The following is a 20,640-nucleotide window of genomic DNA, read 5'->3' as shown; positions in this document are numbered from 1 at the left end:
GTGCGCGTATATATATATATATATATATATATATATATATATATATATATATATTTCTCCGCCGAAATCACTTTTAAACCCATTTCCACCTTTTTTTCCCTTCTCTTCCTCTTACTTTTTTTTCACGTTTTTTTACGTTTTTCTCCTTTTCGCCTCTTTTCTGGGCGTATTATTCTTCTTTTTCTTCTTTTTTTTCGTCTAATGCATACCCCATCAGTGCAGCAATGCTTATTCAATACCGCCAGCAGATGGAGACACTGGGGGATAATTTTCTAAGGATTTATACTGATTTTTCCTGTCTGAATTTGTCGCACAGAAAGTTGCAGGCCAAATATGTGTGACATTTCTGCGACTTTAGCTTCTAGAGCATTTTTACAACATTATACATAGGTGCTGAATACATAAAAAGCGACTGTTCAGCGACAGACAAGTCGCATCGGCTGAAAGTAGGCCAGAATGTCAGTCCATGTTGGAGCAGGTTTAGATACAGTCTAAAGTATAGATCTCAAAGTCTGTGCACAGAATTTAGCAAGGGCCTCGCACCTTCTGATGCATCAGGTAGGTGCACAATAGCATAGCCTAACCCTCTGTACTTTGGTCTATATTGATGCGGGACATAGACAGCCAGCTGATGACCAATCCATTAGTGCAATGGATGGCTGGAAGCATTTGTCTTTGCCTTTGCAATACCACAGAAGCAATGCATGGTCAATGTACAGCAATGACACACCTGTGTGAACAGCCAGGAGACCCCCCCCCCCCCCCCATGTTATGTTACATAGTTACATAGTTAGTACGGTCGAAAAAAGACATATGTCCATCAAGTTCAACCAGGGAATTAAGGGGTAGGGGTGTGGCGCGATATTGGGGAAGGGATGAGATTTTATATTTCTTCATAAGCATTAATCTTATTTTGTCAATTAGGAACATTCAGCACCCACCCGCTATCAAGGCAGCTGCCTATCATGTCATGCCCTACCTGCACAGGTGTGCTGGCTACTCAAATGATCCAATTAAGGAGGCCATTTAGTCAGCAGCAGCAGAAGTCCTGTGCCTGGACGCTCCAACAGGGGCCAGACACAAGCAGAAGCAGAAGCAGCAGAAGCAGCAGCAGCAGCACCACCACCTTTTGTTTTTTGGCTGCAGCAGCAAGGCCCACAGGGCTGGCTAGCTGGCTAGCCAGCAAGCAGGTAGCAATGAAAGTAGGAATCTTTCTTTTTAACCCTGTAAGGGGGTGGTGCACTGTACCCGAAGATACTGCCATATCGGGTCAATGCATAGGGCGACGGAAGCAAGCTTCGAAATCGGCCCCCGTTCTCAAAAATCCATTTAATATATGGTCCCCAGATAGGGGACGTATCAGATATTAAACTGATAAGAACAGATACTACACTTGATCTTAGCCAAAAGGCCGAGAAGCGATAACCGTGAAAGGGGCGGGCCCAACAAGGTCCCCTTCATGGGCACTATCACTGCTTGCTGTCAGGGAGGCTGCCAGACAATTTTCCATGCACACTCTGGGCTGGGGGGCAGTCAACCACCAGTACACACAGCAGAACCTAAACCCATACCATTATTGCTAAGCAGCAAGACAGGGGCCCATTGCACTCCCACGGGGCCTTTTTAAATGCAATCCATAACCCGGATTTGCCAGGAACCCTTCTTACTCCTCCTACTTGCATGTGACACTGGGCTTAGGATCTGCATAGGAAACACACACACAAGCACACACCTACCTTTGTTGCCTGCAGATGCCTCCTTGGCTGTCCCCAAACGGTATCAAACCAACACCCACGGGAAGCTGTAAGCATAGAGGACATGCTTGCACCCCATTGGACTTACCTGTGTGGGTTAAATCCGGGTTATTTGACAACCTATGGCGGTGATGGTTCTGCTCAGGCAGAGCAGTGCTGATGCTCCTCATAAAGCTGTCGCTGCTGTGAAGGTTCTAGGTGACATCACAAATCCCTATGGTTACATACACAACAAAGCTGGGTTGTTGTTGTTTACACTCTGCAAGGCCTGTGGAAGTGAGTGACATCATAGCACTGTAGTTCTGAGGGTTCTAGATGGATGCAACAATCTCCTGTTGCTTCTATGAAGGCCATAATAGACGACATCACCAAACAGCTCCATAGTCACATACACAGCAAAGGAGAGATGTTGTTTACACCTAGTGATGTCAGTGGTATTGAGTGACATCACAGCACAGTGCTAAGGCTCCTGGGCCTGGACACAGCAGCGGCTGCAATATCTCAACGGAGAATACGTTTATATATATGTGTGTGTGTGCGCGTATATATATATATATATATATATATATATATATATATATATATATTCTCCGCCGAAATCACTTTTAAACCCATTTCCACCTTTTTTTCCCTTCTCTTCCTCTTACTTTTTTTTCACGTTTTTTTACGTTTTTCTCCTTTTCGCCTCTTTTCTGGGCGTATTATTCTTCTTTTTCTTCTTTTTTTTCGTCTAATGCATACCCCATCAGTGCAGCAATGCTTATTCAATACCGCCAGCAGATGGAGACACTGGGGGATAATTTTCTAAGGATTTATACTGATTTTTCCTGTCTGAATTTGTCGCACAGAAAGTTGCAGGCCAAATATGTGTGACATTTCTGCGACTTTAGCTTCTAGAGCATTTTTACAACATTATACATAGGTGCTGAATACATAAAAAGCGACTGTTCAGCGACAGACAAGTCGCATCGGCTGAAAGTAGGCCAGAATGTCAGTCCATGTTGGAGCAGGTTTAGATACAGTCTAAAGTATAGATCTCAAAGTCTGTGCACAGAATTTAGCAAGGGCCTCGCACCTTCTGATGCATCAGGTAGGTGCACAATAGCATAGCCTAACCCTCTGTACTTTGGTCTATATTGATGCGGGACATAGACAGCCAGCTGATGACCAATCCATTAGTGCAATGGAAGGCTGGAAGCATTTGTCTTTGCCTTTGCAATACCACAGAAGCAATGCATGGTCAATGTACAGCAATGACACACCTGTGTGAACAGCCAGGAGACCCCCCCCCCCCCCCCATGTTATGTTACATAGTTACATAGTTAGTACGGTCGAAAAAAGACATATGTCCATCAAGTTCAACCAGGGAATTAAGGGGTAGGGGTGTGGCGCGATATTGGGGAAGGGATGAGATTTTATATTTCTTCATAAGCATTAATCTTATTTTGTCAATTAGGAACATTCAGCACCCACCCGCTATCAAGGCAGCTGCCTATCATGTCATGCCCTACCTGCACAGGTGTGCTGGCTACTCAAATGATCCAATTAAGGAGGCCATTTAGTCAGCAGCAGCAGAAGTCCTGTGCCTGGACGCTCCAACAGGGGCCAGACACAAGCAGAAGCAGAAGCAGCAGAAGCAGCAGCAGCAGCACCACCTTTTGTTTTTTGGCTGCAGCAGCAAGGCCCACAGGGCTGGCTAGCTGGCTAGCCAGCAAGCAGGTAGCAATGAAAGTAGGAATCTTTCTTTTTAACCCTGTAAGGGGGTGGTGCACTGTACCGAAGATACTGCCATATCGGGTCAATGCATAGGGCGACGGAAGCAAGCTTCGAAATCGGCCCCCGTTCTCAAAAATCCATTTAATATATGGTCCCCAGATAGGGGACGTATCAGATATTAAACTGATAAGAACAGATACTACACTTGATCTTAGCCAAAAGGCCGAGAAGCGATAACCGTGAAAGGGGCGGGCCCAACAAGGTCCCCTTCATGGGCACTATCACTGCTTGCTCAGGGAGGCTGCCAGACAATTTTCCATGCACACTCTGGGCTGGGGGGCAGTCAACCACCAGTACACACAGCAGAACCTAAACCCATACCATTATTGCTAAGCAGCAAGACAGGGGCCCATTGCACTCCCACGGGGCCTTTTTAAATGCAATCCATAACCCGGATTTGCCAGGAACCCTTCTTACTCCTCCTACTTGCATGTGACACTGGGCTTAGGATCTGCATAGGAAACACACACACAAGCACACACCTACCTTTGTTGCCTGCAGATGCCTCCTTGGCTGTCCCCAAACGGTATCAAACCAACACCCACGGGAAGCTGTAAGCATAGAGGACATGCCTGCACCCCATTGGACTTACCTGTGTGGGTTAAATCCGGGTTATTTGACAACCTATGGCGGTGATGGTTCTGCTCAGGCAGAGCAGTGCTGATGCTCCTCATAAAGCTGTCGCTGCTGTGAAGGTTCTAGGTGACATCACAAATCCCTATGGTTACATACACAACAAAGCTGGGTTGTTGTTGTTTACACTCTGCAAGGCCTGTGGAAGTGAGTGACATCATAGCACTGTAGTTCTGAGGGTTCTAGATGGATGCAACAATCTCCTGTTGCTTCTATGAAGGCCATAATAGACGACATCACCAAACAGCTCCATAGTCACATACACAGCAAAGGAGAGATGTTGTTTACACCTAGTGATGTCAGTGGTATTGAGTGACATCACAGCACAGTGCTAAGGCTCCTGGGCCTGGACACAGCAGCGGCTGCAATATCTCAACGGAGAATACGTTTATATATATGTGTGTGTGTGCGCGTATATATATATATATATATATATATATATATATATATATATATATATCTCCGCCGAAATCACTTTTAAACCCATTTCCACCTTTTTTTCCCTTCTCTTCCTCTTACTTTTTTTTCACGTTTTTTTACGTTTTTCTCCTTTTCGCCTCTTTTCTGGGCGTATTATTCTTCTTTTTCTTCTTTTTTTTCGTCTAATGCATACCCCATCAGTGCAGCAATGCTTATTCAATACCGCCAGCAGATGGAGACACTGGGGGATAATTTTCTAAGGATTTATACTGATTTTTCCTGTCTGAATTTGTCGCACAGAAAGTTGCAGGCCAAATATGTGTGACATTTCTGCGACTTTAGCTTCTAGAGCATTTTTACAACATTATACATAGGTGCTGAATACATAAAAAGCGACTGTTCAGCGACAGACAAGTCGCATCGGCTGAAAGTAGGCCAGAATGTCAGTCCATGTTGGAGCAGGTTTAGATACAGTCTAAAGTATAGATCTCAAAGTCTGTGCACAGAATTTAGCAAGGGCCTCGCACCTTCTGATGCATCAGGTAGGTGCACAATAGCATAGCCTAACCCTCTGTACTTTGGTCTATATTGATGCGGGACATAGACAGCCAGCTGATGACCAATCCATTAGTGCAATGGATGGCTGGAAGCATTTGTCTTTGCCTTTGCAATACCACAGAAGCAATGCATGGTCAATGTACAGCAATGACACACCTGTGTGAACAGCCAGGAGACCCCCCCCCCCCCCCCATGTTATGTTACATAGTTACATAGTTAGTACGGTCGAAAAAAGACATATGTCCATCAAGTTCAACCAGGGAATTAAGGGGTAGGGGTGTGGCGCGATATTGGGGAAGGGATGAGATTTTATATTTCTTCATAAGCATTAATCTTATTTTGTCAATTAGGAACATTCAGCACCCACCCGCTATCAAGGCAGCTGCCTATCATGTCATGCCCTACCTGCACAGGTGTGCTGGCTACTCAAATGATCCAATTAAGGAGGCCATTTAGTCAGCAGCAGCAGAAGTCCTGTGCCTGGACGCTCCAACAGGGGCCAGACACAAGCAGAAGCAGAAGCAGCAGAAGCAGCAGCAGCAGCACCACCTTTTGTTTTTTGGCTGCAGCAGCAAGGCCCACAGGGCTGGCTAGCTGGCTAGCCAGCAAGCAGGTAGCAATGAAAGTAGGAATCTTTCTTTTTAACCCTGTAAGGGGGTGGTGCACTGTACCCGAAGATACTGCCATATCGGGTCAATGCATAGGGCGACGGAAGCAAGCTTCGAAATCGGCCCCCGTTCTCAAAAATCCATTTAATATATGGTCCCCAGATAGGGGACGTATCAGATATTAAACTGATAAGAACAGATACTACACTTGATCTTAGCCAAAAGGCCGAGAAGCGATAACCGTGAAAGGGGCGGGCCCAACAAGGTCCCCTTCATGGGCACTATCACTGCTTGCTGTCAGGGAGGCTGCCAGACAATTTTCCATGCACACTCTGGGCTGGGGGGCAGTCAACCACCAGTACACACAGCAGAACCTAAACCCATACCATTATTGCTAAGCAGCAAGACAGGGGCCCATTGCACTCCCACGGGGCCTTTTTAAATGCAATCCATAACCCGGATTTGCCAGGAACCCTTCTTACTCCTCCTACTTGCATGTGACACTGGGCTTAGGATCTGCATAGGAACACACACACACAAGCACACACCTACCTTTGTTGCCTGCAGATGCCTCCTTGGCTGTCCCCAAACGGTATCAAACCAACACCCACGGGAAGCTGTAAGCATAGAGGACATGCCTGCACCCCATTGGACTTACCTGTGTGGGTTAAATCCGGGTTATTTGACAACCTATGGCGGTGATGGTTCTGCTCAGGCAGAGCAGTGCTGATGCTCCTCATAAAGCTGTCGCTGCTGTGAAGGTTCTAGGTGACATCACAAATCCCTATGGTTACATACACAACAAAGCTGGGTTGTTGTTGTTTACACTCTGCAAGGCCTGTGGAAGTGAGTGACATCATAGCACTGTAGTTCTGAGGGTTCTAGATGGATGCAACAATCTCCTGTTGCTTCTATGAAGGCCATAATAGACGACATCACCAAACAGCTCCATAGTCACATACACAGCAAAGGAGAGATGTTGTTTACACCTAGTGATGTCAGTGGTATTGAGTGACATCACAGCACAGTGCTAAGGCTCCTGGGCCTGGACACAGCAGCGGCTGCAATATCTCAACGGAGAATACGTTTATATATATGTGTGTGTGTGCGCGTATATATATATATATATATATATATATATATATATATATATTTCTCCGCCGAAATCACTTTTAAACCCATTTCCACCTTTTTTTCCCTTCTCTTCCTCTTACTTTTTTTTCACGTTTTTTTACGTTTTTCTCCTTTTCGCCTCTTTTCTGGGCGTATTATTCTTCTTTTTCTTCTTTTTTTTCGTCTAATGCATACCCCATCAGTGCAGCAATGCTTATTCAATACCGCCAGCAGATGGAGACACTGGGGGATAATTTTCTAAGGATTTATACTGATTTTTCCTGTCTGAATTTGTCGCACAGAAAGTTGCAGGCCAAATATGTGTGACATTTCTGCGACTTTAGCTTCTAGAGCATTTTTACAACATTATACATAGGTGCTGAATACATAAAAAGCGACTGTTCAGCGACAGACAAGTCGCATCGGCTGAAAGTAGGCCAGAATGTCAGTCCATGTTGGAGCAGGTTTAGATACAGTCTAAAGTATAGATCTCAAAGTCTGTGCACAGAATTTAGCAAGGGCCTCGCACCTTCTGATGCATCAGGTAGGTGCACAATAGCATAGCCTAACCCTCTGTACTTTGGTCTATATTGATGCGGGACATAGACAGCCAGCTGATGACCAATCCATTAGTGCAATGGATGGCTGGAAGCATTTGTCTTTGCCTTTGCAATACCACAGAAGCAATGCATGGTCAATGTACAGCAATGACACACCTGTGTGAACAGCCAGGAGACCCCCCCCCCCCCCCCATGTTATGTTACATAGTTACATAGTTAGTACGGTCGAAAAAAGACATATGTCCATCAAGTTCAACCAGGGAATTAAGGGGTAGGGGTGTGGCGCGATATTGGGGAAGGGATGAGATTTTATATTTCTTCATAAGCATTAATCTTATTTTGTCAATTAGGAACATTCAGCACCCACCCGCTATCAAGGCAGCTGCCTATCATGTCATGCCCTACCTGCACAGGTGTGCTGGCTACTCAAATGATCCAATTAAGGAGGCCATTTAGTCAGCAGCAGCAGAAGTCCTGTGCCTGGACGCTCCAACAGGGGCCAGACACAAGCAGAAGCAGAAGCAGCAGAAGCAGCAGCAGCAGCACCACCTTTTGTTTTTTGGCTGCAGCAGCAAGGCCCACAGGGCTGGCTAGCTGGCTAGCCAGCAAGCAGGTAGCAATGAAAGTAGGAATCTTTCTTTTTAACCCTGTAAGGGGGTGGTGCACTGTACCCGAAGATACTGCCATATCGGGTCAATGCATAGGGCGACGGAAGCAAGCTTCGAAATCGGCCCCCGTTCTCAAAAATCCATTTAATATATGGTCCCCAGATAGGGGACGTATCAGATATTAAACTGATAAGAACAGATTTTTTTTTTTTTTTTTATTTTTTTTTATTTTTTTAAAGCCGAGGAACGTGCTTTCGATTCACCCAAAGTGCAAGAAAAAGTGCAAACGTGTTACACTAAAAAAACGTGCACAAAGGATGCGGTCTATCGCAAGCCCTTCTCCGATAGGAGAGAGGCCCCCCAACAAACCTTACCCTTCGCCTCCGGACCAAAAGGTACCTGCGAGGTTCCAGGTTCGATGTCCCTTTTCGCCGAAGCTACTAGGAGACCACAAATGCTCCCGGCATCCCCCTTGGCGTTAGCCAAGGTATCTGCCCGCAGAGCCGATTACGGTAGGTACCCTGCGAAGCAGGAGTACCCGGGGTGTTTGCAGGGAGGTGCGGAACCTAATGGCCACACACACCTCCCCTAGACCGCCAGGAGGGACACCCAGAAGGGCTACCGCATCCTGACAAATCCTGTGAACACACAACACGCAAAAAGTGACACAGTGAGACAAAAAATAAATAAATAAGTGAATGTGTGCAGATATACTGCCCGGACATCCGGCCGGATCTATAAAAATTTCTCTGATCCTAGCCAGAAGGCCGGGAATCAAGAGGTGAGTGCCACAAGGTGAAGAGATTATGGTGCCCGTGCTTCAACTCAGTGAGCCTATTCTCCCAGTGAGTTTCGGCACCTCGGGGTCACCACTCCCCGAGGCACAAAAGTACCTCGGCTCTAGACCCTCTCAGCCTCATGGCGAGACCCGGAGGGAACAGGTCACATCGGGGCAGCCGTCGAGCTGATTCCTCAGAACCAGCCCCGGAAAGCCCTGGTACACCTGCATCTTCCATGCAGCACCCATCCCCACCAGCATGAAAACTGATAAGAACAGATACTACACTTGATCTTAGCCAAAAGGCCGAGAAGCGATAACCGTGAAAGGGGCGGGCCCAACAAGGTCCCCTTCATGGGCACTATCACTGCTTGCTGTCAGGGAGGCTGCCAGACAATTTTCCATGCACACTCTGGGCTGGGGGGCAGTCAACCACCAGTACACACAGCAGAACCTAAACCCATACCATTATTGCTAAGCAGCAAGACAGGGGCCCATTGCACTCCCACGGGGCCTTTTTAAATGCAATCCATAACCCGGATTTGCCAGGAACCCTTCTTACTCCTCCTACTTGCATGTGACACTGGGCTTAGGATCTGCATAGGAAACACACACACAAGCACACACCTACCTTTGTTGCCTGCAGATGCCTCCTTGGCTGTCCCCAAACGGTATCAAACCAACACCCACGGGAAGCTGTAAGCATAGAGGACATGCCTGCACCCCATTGGACTTACCTGTGTGGGTTAAATCCGGGTTATTTGACAACCTATGGCGGTGATGGTTCTGCTCAGGCAGAGCAGTGCTGATGCTCCTCATAAAGCTGTCGCTGCTGTGAAGGTTCTAGGTGACATCACAAATCCCTATGGTTACATACACAACAAAGCTGGGTTGTTGTTGTTTACACTCTGCAAGGCCTGTGGAAGTGAGTGACATCATAGCACTGTAGTTCTGAGGGTTCTAGATGGATGCAACAATCTCCTGTTGCTTCTATGAAGGCCATAATAGACGACATCACCAAACAGCTCCATAGTCACATACACAGCAAAGGAGAGATGTTGTTTACACCTAGTGATGTCAGTGGTATTGAGTGACATCACAGCACAGTGCTAAGGCTCCTGGGCCTGGACACAGCAGCGGCTGCAATATCTCAACGGAGAATACGTTTATATATATGTGTGTGTGTGCGCGTATATATATATATATATATATATATATATATATATATATATTTCTCCGCCGAAATCACTTTTAAACCCATTTCCACCTTTTTTTCCCTTCTCTTCCTCTTACTTTTTTTTCACGTTTTTTTACGTTTTTCTCCTTTTCGCCTCTTTTCTGGGCGTATTATTCTTCTTTTTCTTCTTTTTTTTCGTCTAATGCATACCCCATCAGTGCAGCAATGCTTATTCAATACCGCCAGCAGATGGAGACACTGGGGGATAATTTTCTAAGGATTTATACTGATTTTTCCTGTCTGAATTTGTCGCACAGAAAGTTGCAGGCCAAATATGTGTGACATTTCTGCGACTTTAGCTTCTAGAGCATTTTTACAACATTATACATAGGTGCTGAATACATAAAAAGCGACTGTTCAGCGACAGACAAGTCGCATCGGCTGAAAGTAGGCCAGAATGTCAGTCCATGTTGGAGCAGGTTTAGATACAGTCTAAAGTATAGATCTCAAAGTCTGTGCACAGAATTTAGCAAGGGCCTCGCACCTTCTGATGCATCAGGTAGGTGCACAATAGCATAGCCTAACCCTCTGTACTTTGGTCTATATTGATGCGGGACATAGACAGCCAGCTGATGACCAATCCATTAGTGCAATGGATGGCTGGAAGCATTTGTCTTTGCCTTTGCAATACCACAGAAGCAATGCATGGTCAATGTACAGCAATGACACACCTGTGTGAACAGCCAGGAGACCCCCCCCCCCCCCCCCATGTTATGTTACATAGTTACATAGTTAGTACGGTCGAAAAAAGACATATGTCCATCAAGTTCAACCAGGGAATTAAGGGGTAGGGGTGTGGCGCGATATTGGGGAAGGGATGAGATTTTATATTTCTTCATAAGCATTAATCTTATTTTGTCAATTAGGAACATTCAGCACCCACCCGCTATCAAGGCAGCTGCCTATCATGTCATGCCCTACCTGCACAGGTGTGCTGGCTACTCAAATGATCCAATTAAGGAGGCCATTTAGTCAGCAGCAGCAGAAGTCCTGTGCCTGGACGCTCCAACAGGGGCCAGACACAAGCAGAAGCAGAAGCAGCAGAAGCAGCAGCAGCAGCATTACCTTTTGTTTTTTGGCTGCAGCAGCAAGGCCCACAGGGCTGGCTAGCTGGCTAGCCAGCAAGCAGGTAGCAATGAAAGTAGGAATCTTTCTTTTTAACCCTGTAAGGGGGTGGTGCACTGTACCCGAAGATACTGCCATATCGGGTCAATGCATAGGGCGACGGAAGCAAGCTTCGAAATCGGCCCCCGTTCTCAAAAATCCATTTAATATATGGTCCCCAGATAGGGGACGTATCAGATATTAAACTGATAAGAACAGATTTTTTTTTTTTTTTTTAACTTGGCTGCACCTTCACAGGTACACACCTATTTTATTTAAGTTTCAAGTTTTAACATAGTTACATAGTTACATAGCATTAAAACCAGGGGAACATAAAAAACTTACAATTTTACAATTTCACATATGCCAGTCGGTAAAATGCCATTTTAAGAATGCAAACTCATCACTTTGTTTATCGATTAAAAGATAGATGTACATTTCACTTAATATCATTCCAATAACATCATCGAAAGATAAAATGTCCTTTTTAAATAATAAAATATTCCTATTTTTCCACAGAGCTGCCTTCACACAGTTTATTATTTGCCATGCCTTCCGTTTCTCTTGTTCGCCGGGACAATCCAAACACCCATATAAAACCATATTATAGTCCAAGTCTTTTATAGCAGCAATTTTGTTTAAAAGTGGCAGCATTTTAGTCCATATCCTTCTAGAAAAATCACATGTCCATAAAAGATGTAAAACAGTCTCCTCTTCGTGGCATCCCTCTCTTGGACACTTTGCTGTGCTTGCAAATCCTCTACGGTGTTGGAAAGCCCGGCACGGAAGGCAACTGTGGATGCAGCTCCAGGATAAGTCCTTCTGTGAGTTAAAAAGATAAAATGAGTTCACAATTCTCCAGATTTCTTTACATTTATCATCATTAAAATTTCCAACTTGGCACATGTTAATATTGTTTAAAATGACTCTCGTAAGTTTTTTCCCATCGATTAGAATATCTTTACTAAAATCAAACAGTTTAAAAAGAGAAACAATCTTTTCTAAAATACAATAAGTAATAGGGAGGTTAAAAGCATAAGGGTGTTTAAGATCTGTTTCAAACCAACCATGGTGTCTCATGAGATTACCAACATTATAGCGCAAAAAGAACGACCAATAGTTGTCTTTAAAAACATTCTTAAGACACAATGAAAAGAATTTTGTATAAAGGAACGCAGTAAAATCAGTAAAACTTTTCCCCCCTTTCTCTTTAGGTTTAGATACAATTTCTCTTTTTAACTTCTCATATTTGGAATTCCAAAAAAAGGTGTAACAGACTTTTGAGACTTTACGTATTATATGTGTGTTAGGTGGGAACACTAAACTTAAATATAAAAGCAAAGGTAAAATCACCATCTTTAAAATCAGCACTTTTCCTTCCATTGTAAGGTCTCTTAGTCTCCATACACATAATTTTTGGTTCACCTTTTGCATTGTTAGCTCCCAGCTTTCGTTTCCATTATTTAATTCATTAAAATACACACCTAAAATTTTTACTTTTTCTACTACCGGTACCTTTATGTCTCTTGTATCCAGCTTGCCGACTTTTAAAATCTCGCACTTGTTAAAATTCACTTTAAAACCAGAAGCACAACAGAAATAGTTAATTTGTGTTAAAGTTTTTTTAAGTGCCAGGCTATCTTGACATGTCACTGCTACATCATCCATATAACTGACTACTTTAGCTTCAAGACCATTTCCTCCGGGGAGCCTTATCCCACGGATCTGTTTATCACCTCTTATGACACATAAAAGTGGCTCTAGTGCACAAATAAATAAAAGGGGTGATAGGGGGCAACCCTGCTTCACACCAGATTTTAAAGGAACCATTTCAGTCTTAAAACCATTAATTAAAATTTTGCTAAAACAGTCATTATAAAAGGCTTTGAGTGACGTTAAAAAACCTTCTGGTATGCCCATTTTATTTAAAACATTAAATAAAAAACAGTGCGAGACTCTGTCAAATGCTTTTTCAAAGTCTATTGTTAAAATTGCTAAATTACTTTTCCTTATTTTAGCATCTTCTATTATATCTTTTATGAGGTTTAAATTTTCCCACATGTTTCTACCCGGTATACCACACACTTGATTATTATGTATTAATTTATCTATAACATTTTTTAGTCTGTTTGCACATATTTTAGCCATTATTTTATAATCAGCGTTTAAAAGGGTTATTGGTCTCCAATTCCTAATATCCTCTTTATCACCTTTTTTAAAGAGCAGAGAAACCTCACCCATTTTCCATGACTGTGGTAAAATCTTGGTATTAAAAACATCTGTAAAAAGAGATAAAAGATCATCTTTTAAAACCTCATAAAAAACCTTATAAAATTCGATTGGCAGGCCATCAGACCCTGGTACTTTACCCAAATTAAAACTGTTTATGGTATCCAATATTTCCTTCTCTGGGATAGACTGTAAAAGAAAGGATTGAGAATTATTCTCTAAAACACGTTCTATTTTGTTTAAGGCATCGTTCATGAAATTAGCATCTATTTTTTTCTCATTAAAAAGTTCCCTATAATAACATTGTACTTTAAATAAAATTTTATTCATCTCCACTTCTCCTTCTAGTTTTTCGATATGGACTCTTTTTTGATTAGATTTTTTAAAAAAATATCTTGTACATTTTTCGTTATTTTCAATATGTTTGATTTTAGCTTTAAAAATGATCTCTTTACCTTTTTCATTTAAAAATGTTTTTATTTCTTTTTTAATGTTAACAATATCATCTTTTACATCTATCCCTATATTGTGCAATTTAAAAAGAGTTTGAAGATGTGTATTTAAAATATCATAACAATGTCTTTTATCTTTAGCTTTTTGGATACCTTGTTTTATAAAAAAATCTTTAGTTTTTTTCTTCATATTTTCCCACCATACTTTTATATCTATATTTGGGTCTCTATTATTTTTACATTTATTATAAAAATTGGCGTATTCTGTTAAGATTATTTTATCTTCTAAAAGAGATATGTTCAATTTCCATGAACCAATACCCCTCTTAAAACCAGGAACAGGATTTAAAACAAATAGAAGACATTTATGATCAGAAAATATATTAGTTAAAAGCTCACATTTGGCAGGTAAAACATTTTGAGAAGAGAAGATAAAATCAATCCTCGAGCTACAATTCACATTACTCCATGTAATGCCTTCAGTATCAGGTAAATTTGGATTACATTTTTTAAAAACATCTATAAGCCTAAAATCTAAAGTAATATTTTTTAAAATGTTAGATGTCTTATCATAATTTCTACTAGTAGCTCGAGAATATCTTTTCTCACCTCTTAAAACACAATTAAAATCCCCAGCTAAAATCAAAGGATAAGAATCATTAATAAAAAGAGGTAAAATCTCTAACATCTCTTCTCTTTCTTTTTTATCAGGTGAACCATAAAAGTTTAAAAACTGCCATGTAAAACCATTTATAAAAGCTTTAACTAATAAAATCCTTCCTGGTAAAATCTCTTGCTTAAAAATTATATTAACATTACCCTTAAAAAGTATAGCAACTCCTCCAGATTTAGATGCGTTGGACCCTGACCACACTGAGGGGCCATGCTTCCAGTCTTCTTCATATTTCTTGTATGATGCTTGGTGAGGGATGCCACATTCCTGTAAGAAGAAAACTGATGCAGACAAAAAGGATAAAAAATTAAAAATAGCAGTTCTTCTTGCGTGTGTCTTAAGGCCCCTCACATTGAGGGAGAGTCCATGGAGCGCCATCATTAAAGGTTACAGAGAGACCACTTTCAATATCTTTGTGCACATTCTATCTCATCCTCATCAGCCAGACCCCCAAAACTATCATTTTCCCCTTCTGATCTCACTGTCACCAGAGATTCCGGTGAGCTGCTACCGTCTGACTCCTCCATTACCTCCTCCTGAAGATCCTCCGGTAGGGGACTAAGGAGAGGATTCCTCTTCGCCGGAACAGGGGTTGTCCCGTCTCCGTCACCTTGCCCAGTGTCCATCTCCTCCCCGGGATGACCTGTCGGAGCCACCCCGGGCAGCTGGTCGGGCACAACGACTTCCACCGTGTCGGGAACCATGGACGAGTTGCCTGTTTCACTTGGGGAGGGGGCTGGAACACCTGATGGCATCCCTACCCCCCCCTCTTCTTCCACAAACGCCTCTTCTCTTCCTGTTCCGGTCTTTCTTCTCTTAGCCCCAACATTTTCTGGCTTCCTCAGGGGGGCACTCTGAGGCTTGCTGACAGCTTCATCCAGGTTACTACCCCTCTGCTGCGAGAGAGGAGCTCCTGTCTGCCATGCTTTCTTCTCCTTTCTTCTTACCTTCATGCTGGAGGGTTTCTCATATCCATCTTCATCAGAGGTAGCAGACTCACCATGTTGATCAGTTGGGTTTTCTTCTGGTTTGCTGTCTTCTCTGTTCATATGACGGGGGTCTGGCTGGCTTCTCTGTTGTTTCTCTTTGTTTCTGTGAGGACAAGAAGCATACAAATGGTCAACTCTGTAACATAAACTGCATTTCTTTTCTTTTGTGCATTCTCTGGAGGAGTGCTCAGTGCTGCCACAATTTGTACATGTACTCTCACATACGTTTTTATCATGTCCATATCTTCTACAAGCTCTGCAGAAATTGGGCATTCCTGGGAAAAACACGTCACCATTTACATTTCCTAACTTGAACCGAGCTGGAGGCATAACCTTTCGTCCTGGGAGTAATAGATCTTCTTTGAACTCAACCAGAAACTTCCACTTAGAGGACCATATTCCACACTCATTCATCACTTTCCCTCTATTTATAATTTTTTTACAAAAATTCCTTAAAAACACAACAATTTCATCTTCTTTAACGTATGGAGAGTACATTTTTATAACTAAAAGCATAAGTTCATCGGGAAAGTGCTCAACAATTCTTATTCCACTCAAGCGGGCATCTCCGCTTACCTTCTTCATCTGTATAACAAAGTCCTTGTAAATACCTCCTTCCGTAAAAGTAACATCGTATACTCCTCTTTTCGGATAATCTTGGATGGATAATATCTCATGCTTCCTTAATCCAAAGACGCCCAGCAGAACTTGCTCCACGATGTACTTCAGGTCCCGGTTCTTTCTCTGGTCCTCCAAGTACGATATACGTACTGAGTTCTTGAGCTTGGCATAAGATGGTACCATGCCTGGATCTCCGTCACTGGCTGACGCCATGCTCACAATCAAGCGCACCAAAGAGACACTAGGTCCCTAAGGCAAAGGGGGATCGCAACTCTACACTGAGGTGGGCCCCCTCCCCAATAGCAGCAAGGGACTTAAGCCCAACGAAGGGCGATGTCCCAGGGCCGAGGAGGGGGGTCTCAGAGCACCCACAAAAGCAGGAACCGGATCAGCCAAGGTATATCCCTATACCTTAGCCAAAAGGCCGAGAAGCGATAACCGTGAAAGGGGCGGGCCCAACAAGGTCCCCTTCATGGGCACTATCACTGCTTGCTGTCAGGGAGGCTGCCAGACAATTTTCCATGCACACTCTGGGCTGGGGGGCAGTCAACCACCAGTACACACAGCAGAACCTAAACCCATACCATTATTGCTAAGCAGCAAGACAGGGGCCCATTGCACTCCCACGGGGCCTTTTTAAATGCAATCCATAACCCGGATTTGCCAGGAACCCTTCTTACTCCTCCTACTTGCATGTGACACTGGGCTTAGGATCTGCATAGGAAACACACACACAAGCACACACCTACCTTTGTTGCCTGCAGATGCCTCCTTGGCTGTCCCCAAACGGTATCAAACCAACACCCACGGGAAGCTGTAAGCATAGAGGACATGCCTGCACCCCATTGGACTTACCTGTGTGGGTTAAATCCGGGTTATTTGACAACCTATGGCGGTGATGGTTCTGCTCAGGCAGAGCAGTGCTGATGCTCCTCATAAAGCTGTCGCTGCTGTGAAGGTTCTAGGTGACATCACAAATCCCTATGGTTACATACACAACAAAGCTGGGTTGTTGTTGTTTACACTCTGCAAGGCCTGTGGAAGTGAGTGACATCATAGCACTGTAGTTCTGAGGGTTCTAGATGGATGCAACAATCTCCTGTTGCTTCTATGAAGGCCATAATAGACGACATCACCAAACAGCTCCATAGTCACATACACAGCAAAGGAGAGATGTTGTTTACACCTAGTGATGTCAGTGGTATTGAGTGACATCACAGCACAGTGCTAAGGCTCCTGGGCCTGGACACAGCAGCGGCTGCAATATCTCAACGGAGAATACGTTTATATATATGTGTGTGTGTGCGCGTATATATATATATATATATATATATATATATATATATATATTTCTCCGCCGAAATCACTTTTAAACCCATTTCCACCTTTTTTTCCCTTCTCTTCCTCTTACTTTTTTTTCACGTTTTTTTACGTTTTTCTCCTTTTCGCCTCTTTTCTGGGCGTATTATTCTTCTTTTTCTTCTTTTTTTTCGTCTAATGCATACCCCATCAGTGCAGCAATGCTTATTCAATACCGCCAGCAGATGGAGACACTGGGGGATAATTTTCTAAGGATTTATACTGATTTTTCCTGTCTGAATTTGTCGCACAGAAAGTTGCAGGCCAAATATGTGTGACATTTCTGCGACTTTAGCTTCTAGAGCATTTTTACAACATTATACATAGGTGCTGAATACATAAAAAGCGACTGTTCAGCGACAGACAAGTCGCATCGGCTGAAAGTAGGCCAGAATGTCAGTCCATGTTGGAGCAGGTTTAGATACAGTCTAAAGTATAGATCTCAAAGTCTGTGCACAGAATTTAGCAAGGGCCTCGCACCTTCTGATGCATCAGGTAGGTGCACAATAGCATAGCCTAACCCTCTGTACTTTGGTCTATATTGATGCGGGACATAGACAGCCAGCTGATGACCAATCCATTAGTGCAATGGATGGCTGGAAGCATTTGTCTTTGCCTTTGCAATACCACAGAAGCAATGCATGGTCAATGTACAGCAATGACACACCTGTGTGAACAGCCAGGAGACCCCCCCCCCCCCCCCATGTTATGTTACATAGTTACATAGTTAGTACGGTCGAAAAAAGACATATGTCCATCAAGTTCAACCAGGGAATTAAGGGGTAGGGGTGTGGCGCGATATTGGGGAAGGGATGAGATTTTATATTTCTTCATAAGCATTAATCTTATTTTGTCAATTAGGAACATTCAGCACCCACCCGCTATCAAGGCAGCTGCCTATCATGTCATGCCCTACCTGCACAGGTGTGCTGGCTACTCAAATGATCCAATTAAGGAGGCCATTTAGTCAGCAGCAGCAGAAGTCCTGTGCCTGGACGCTCCAACAGGGGCCAGACACAAGCAGAAGCAGAAGCAGCAGAAGCAGCAGCAGCAGCATTACCTTTTGTTTTTTGGCTGCAGCAGCAAGGCCCACAGGGCTGGCTAGCTGGCTAGCCAGCAAGCAGGTAGCAATGAAAGTAGGAATCTTTCTTTTTAACCCTGTAAGGGGGTGGTGCACTGTACCCGAAGATACTGCCATATCGGGTCAATGCATAGGGCGACGGAAGCAAGCTTCGAAATCGGCCCCCGTTCTCAAAAATCCATTTAATATATGGTCCCCAGATAGGGGACGTATCAGATATTAAACTGATAAGAACAGATACTACACTTGATCTTAGCCAAAAGGCCGAGAAGCGATAACCGTGAAAGGGGCGGGCCCAACAAGGTCCCCTTCATGGGCACTATCACTGCTTGCTGTCAGGGAGGCTGCCAGACAATTTTCCATGCACACTCTGGGCTGGGGGGCAGTCAACCACCAGTACACACAGCAGAACCTAAACCCATACCATTATTGCTAAGCAGCAAGACAGGGGCCCATTGCACTCCCACGGGGCCTTTTTAAATGCAATCCATAACCCGGATTTGCCAGGAACCCTTCTTACTCCTCCTACTTGCATGTGACACTGGGCTTAGGATCTGCATAGGAAACACACACACAAGCACACACCTACCTTTGTTGCCTGCAGATGCCTCCTTGGCTGTCCCCAAACGGTATCAAACCAACACCCACGGGAAGCTGTAAGCATAGAGGACATGCCTGCACCCCATTGGACTTACCTGTGTGGGTTAAATCCGGGTTATTTGACAACCTATGGCGGTGATGGTTCTGCTCAGGCAGAGCAGTGCTGATGCTCCTCATAAAGCTGTCGCTGCTGTGAAGGTTCTAGGTGACATCACAAATCCCTATGGTTACATACACAACAAAGCTGGGTTGTTGTTGTTTACACTCTGCAAGGCCTGTGGAAGTGAGTGACATCATAGCACTGTAGTTCTGAGGGTTCTAGATGGATGCAACAATCTCCTGTTGCTTCTATGAAGGCCATAATAGACGACATCACCAAACAGCTCCATAGTCACATACACAGCAAAGGAGAGATGTTGTTTACACCTAGTGATGTCAGTGGTATTGAGTGACATCACAGCACAGTGCTAAGGCTCCTGGGCCTGGACACAGCAGCGGCTGCAATATCTCAACGGAGAATACGTTTATATATATGTGTGTGTGTGCGCGTATATATATATATATATATATATATATATATATATATATATATATTTCTCCGCCGAAATCACTTTTAAACCCATTTCCACCTTTTTTTCCCTTCTCTTCCTCTTACTTTTTTTTCACGTTTTTTTACGTTTTTCTCCTTTTCGCCTCTTTTCTGGGCGTATTATTCTTCTTTTTCTTCTTTTTTTTCGTCTAATGCATACCCCATCAGTGCAGCAATGCTTATTCAATACCGCCAGCAGATGGAGACACTGGGGGATAATTTTCTAAGGATTTATACTGATTTTTCCTGTCTGAATTTGTCGCACAGAAAGTTGCAGGCCAAATATGTGTGACATTTCTGCGACTTTAGCTTCTAGAGCATTTTTACAACATTATACATAGGTGCTGAATACATAAAAAGCGACTGTTCAGCGACAGACAAGTCGCATCGGCTGAAAGTAGGCCAGAATGTCAGTCCATGTTGGAGCAGGTTTAGATACAGTCTAAAGTATAGATCTCAAAGTCTGTGCACAGAATTTAGCAAGGGCCTCGCACCTTCTGATGCATCAGGTAGGTGCACAATAGCATAGCCTAACCCTCTGTACTTTGGTCTATATTGATGCGGGACATAGACAGCCAGCTGATGACCAATCCATTAGTGCAATGGATGGCTGGAAGCATTTGTCTTTGCCTTTGCAATACCACAGAAGCAATGCATGGTCAATGTACAGCAATGACACACCTGTGTGAACAGCCAGGAGACCCCCCCCCCCCCCCCATGTTATGTTACATAGTTACATAGTTAGTACGGTCGAAAAAAGACATATGTCCATCAAGTTCAACCAGGGAATTAAGGGGTAGGGGTGTGGCGCGATATTGGGGAAGGGATGAGATTTTATATTTCTTCATAAGCATTAATCTTATTTTGTCAATTAGGAACATTCAGCACCCACCCGCTA

General features: G+C 43.7%; 1 protein-coding gene, 6 non-coding genes and 1 pseudogene across 9 annotated transcripts; all 8 read right to left on the bottom strand.

Annotated features, from left to right (window-relative positions):
• Positions 1-1,232: 1,232 nt before the first annotated feature.
• LOC130320464 (U2 spliceosomal RNA) lies at positions 1,233-1,423 on the bottom strand. Its single transcript, XR_008866356.1, has one exon. It is a non-coding gene; the product is annotated as a U2 spliceosomal RNA (small nuclear RNA).
• A 2,092-nt stretch (positions 1,424-3,515) lies between these two features.
• Positions 3,516-3,705, bottom strand: LOC130320486 (U2 spliceosomal RNA). Its single transcript, XR_008866375.1, has one exon. It is a non-coding gene; the product is annotated as a U2 spliceosomal RNA (small nuclear RNA).
• A 2,091-nt stretch (positions 3,706-5,796) lies between these two features.
• Positions 5,797-5,987, bottom strand: LOC130320463 (U2 spliceosomal RNA). Its single transcript, XR_008866355.1, has one exon. It is a non-coding gene; the product is annotated as a U2 spliceosomal RNA (small nuclear RNA).
• Positions 5,988-8,077: 2,090 nt separating this feature from the next.
• Positions 8,078-8,274, bottom strand: LOC130320497 (U2 spliceosomal RNA). The gene has a single exon (XR_008866382.1). It is a non-coding gene; the product is annotated as a U2 spliceosomal RNA (small nuclear RNA).
• Positions 8,275-9,016: 742 nt separating this feature from the next.
• LOC130320501 (U2 spliceosomal RNA) lies at positions 9,017-9,126 on the bottom strand (annotated as a pseudogene).
• Positions 9,127-11,216: 2,090 nt separating this feature from the next.
• On the bottom strand, positions 11,217-11,411 carry LOC130320498 (U2 spliceosomal RNA). The gene has a single exon (XR_008866383.1). It is a non-coding gene; the product is annotated as a U2 spliceosomal RNA (small nuclear RNA).
• Positions 11,412-11,759: 348 nt separating this feature from the next.
• Positions 11,760-16,606, bottom strand: LOC130320348 (uncharacterized). 3 transcript variants are annotated; one of them, XM_056553021.1, is made up of 6 exons: positions 15,034-16,606; positions 14,650-14,784; positions 13,519-13,567; positions 13,387-13,428; positions 12,634-12,723; positions 11,760-11,971 (listed from the first exon to the last, which is right to left on the bottom strand). In XM_056553021.1, the coding sequence occupies exons 1-6, from the start codon at positions 16,324-16,326 to the stop codon at positions 11,910-11,912; spliced, it is 1,671 nt and encodes a 556-aa protein (XP_056408996.1). In that variant the 5' UTR covers positions 16,327-16,606; the 3' UTR covers positions 11,760-11,909. The 3 variants fall into 3 exon arrangements, 1 of the variants encoding a protein (XP_056408996.1); XR_008866251.1 differs by lacking the exons at positions 13,387-13,428; positions 13,519-13,567 and having other exon boundaries at positions 11,910-11,971; positions 12,665-12,723; XR_008866250.1 differs by lacking the exons at positions 13,387-13,428; positions 13,519-13,567 and having other exon boundaries at positions 11,932-11,971.
• Positions 16,607-18,638: 2,032 nt separating this feature from the next.
• Positions 18,639-18,829, bottom strand: LOC130320462 (U2 spliceosomal RNA). The gene has a single exon (XR_008866354.1). It is a non-coding gene; the product is annotated as a U2 spliceosomal RNA (small nuclear RNA).
• Positions 18,830-20,640: the final 1,811 nt, after the last annotated feature.

This window comes from Hyla sarda, unplaced genomic scaffold, assembly GCF_029499605.1.
Source record: "Hyla sarda isolate aHylSar1 unplaced genomic scaffold, aHylSar1.hap1 scaffold_220, whole genome shotgun sequence".
Taxonomy (NCBI): domain Eukaryota; kingdom Metazoa; phylum Chordata; class Amphibia; order Anura; family Hylidae; genus Hyla; species Hyla sarda.
Note: the sequence above shows the minus strand (reverse complement) of the source record. Positions and strands in the feature narration are given on the sequence as shown.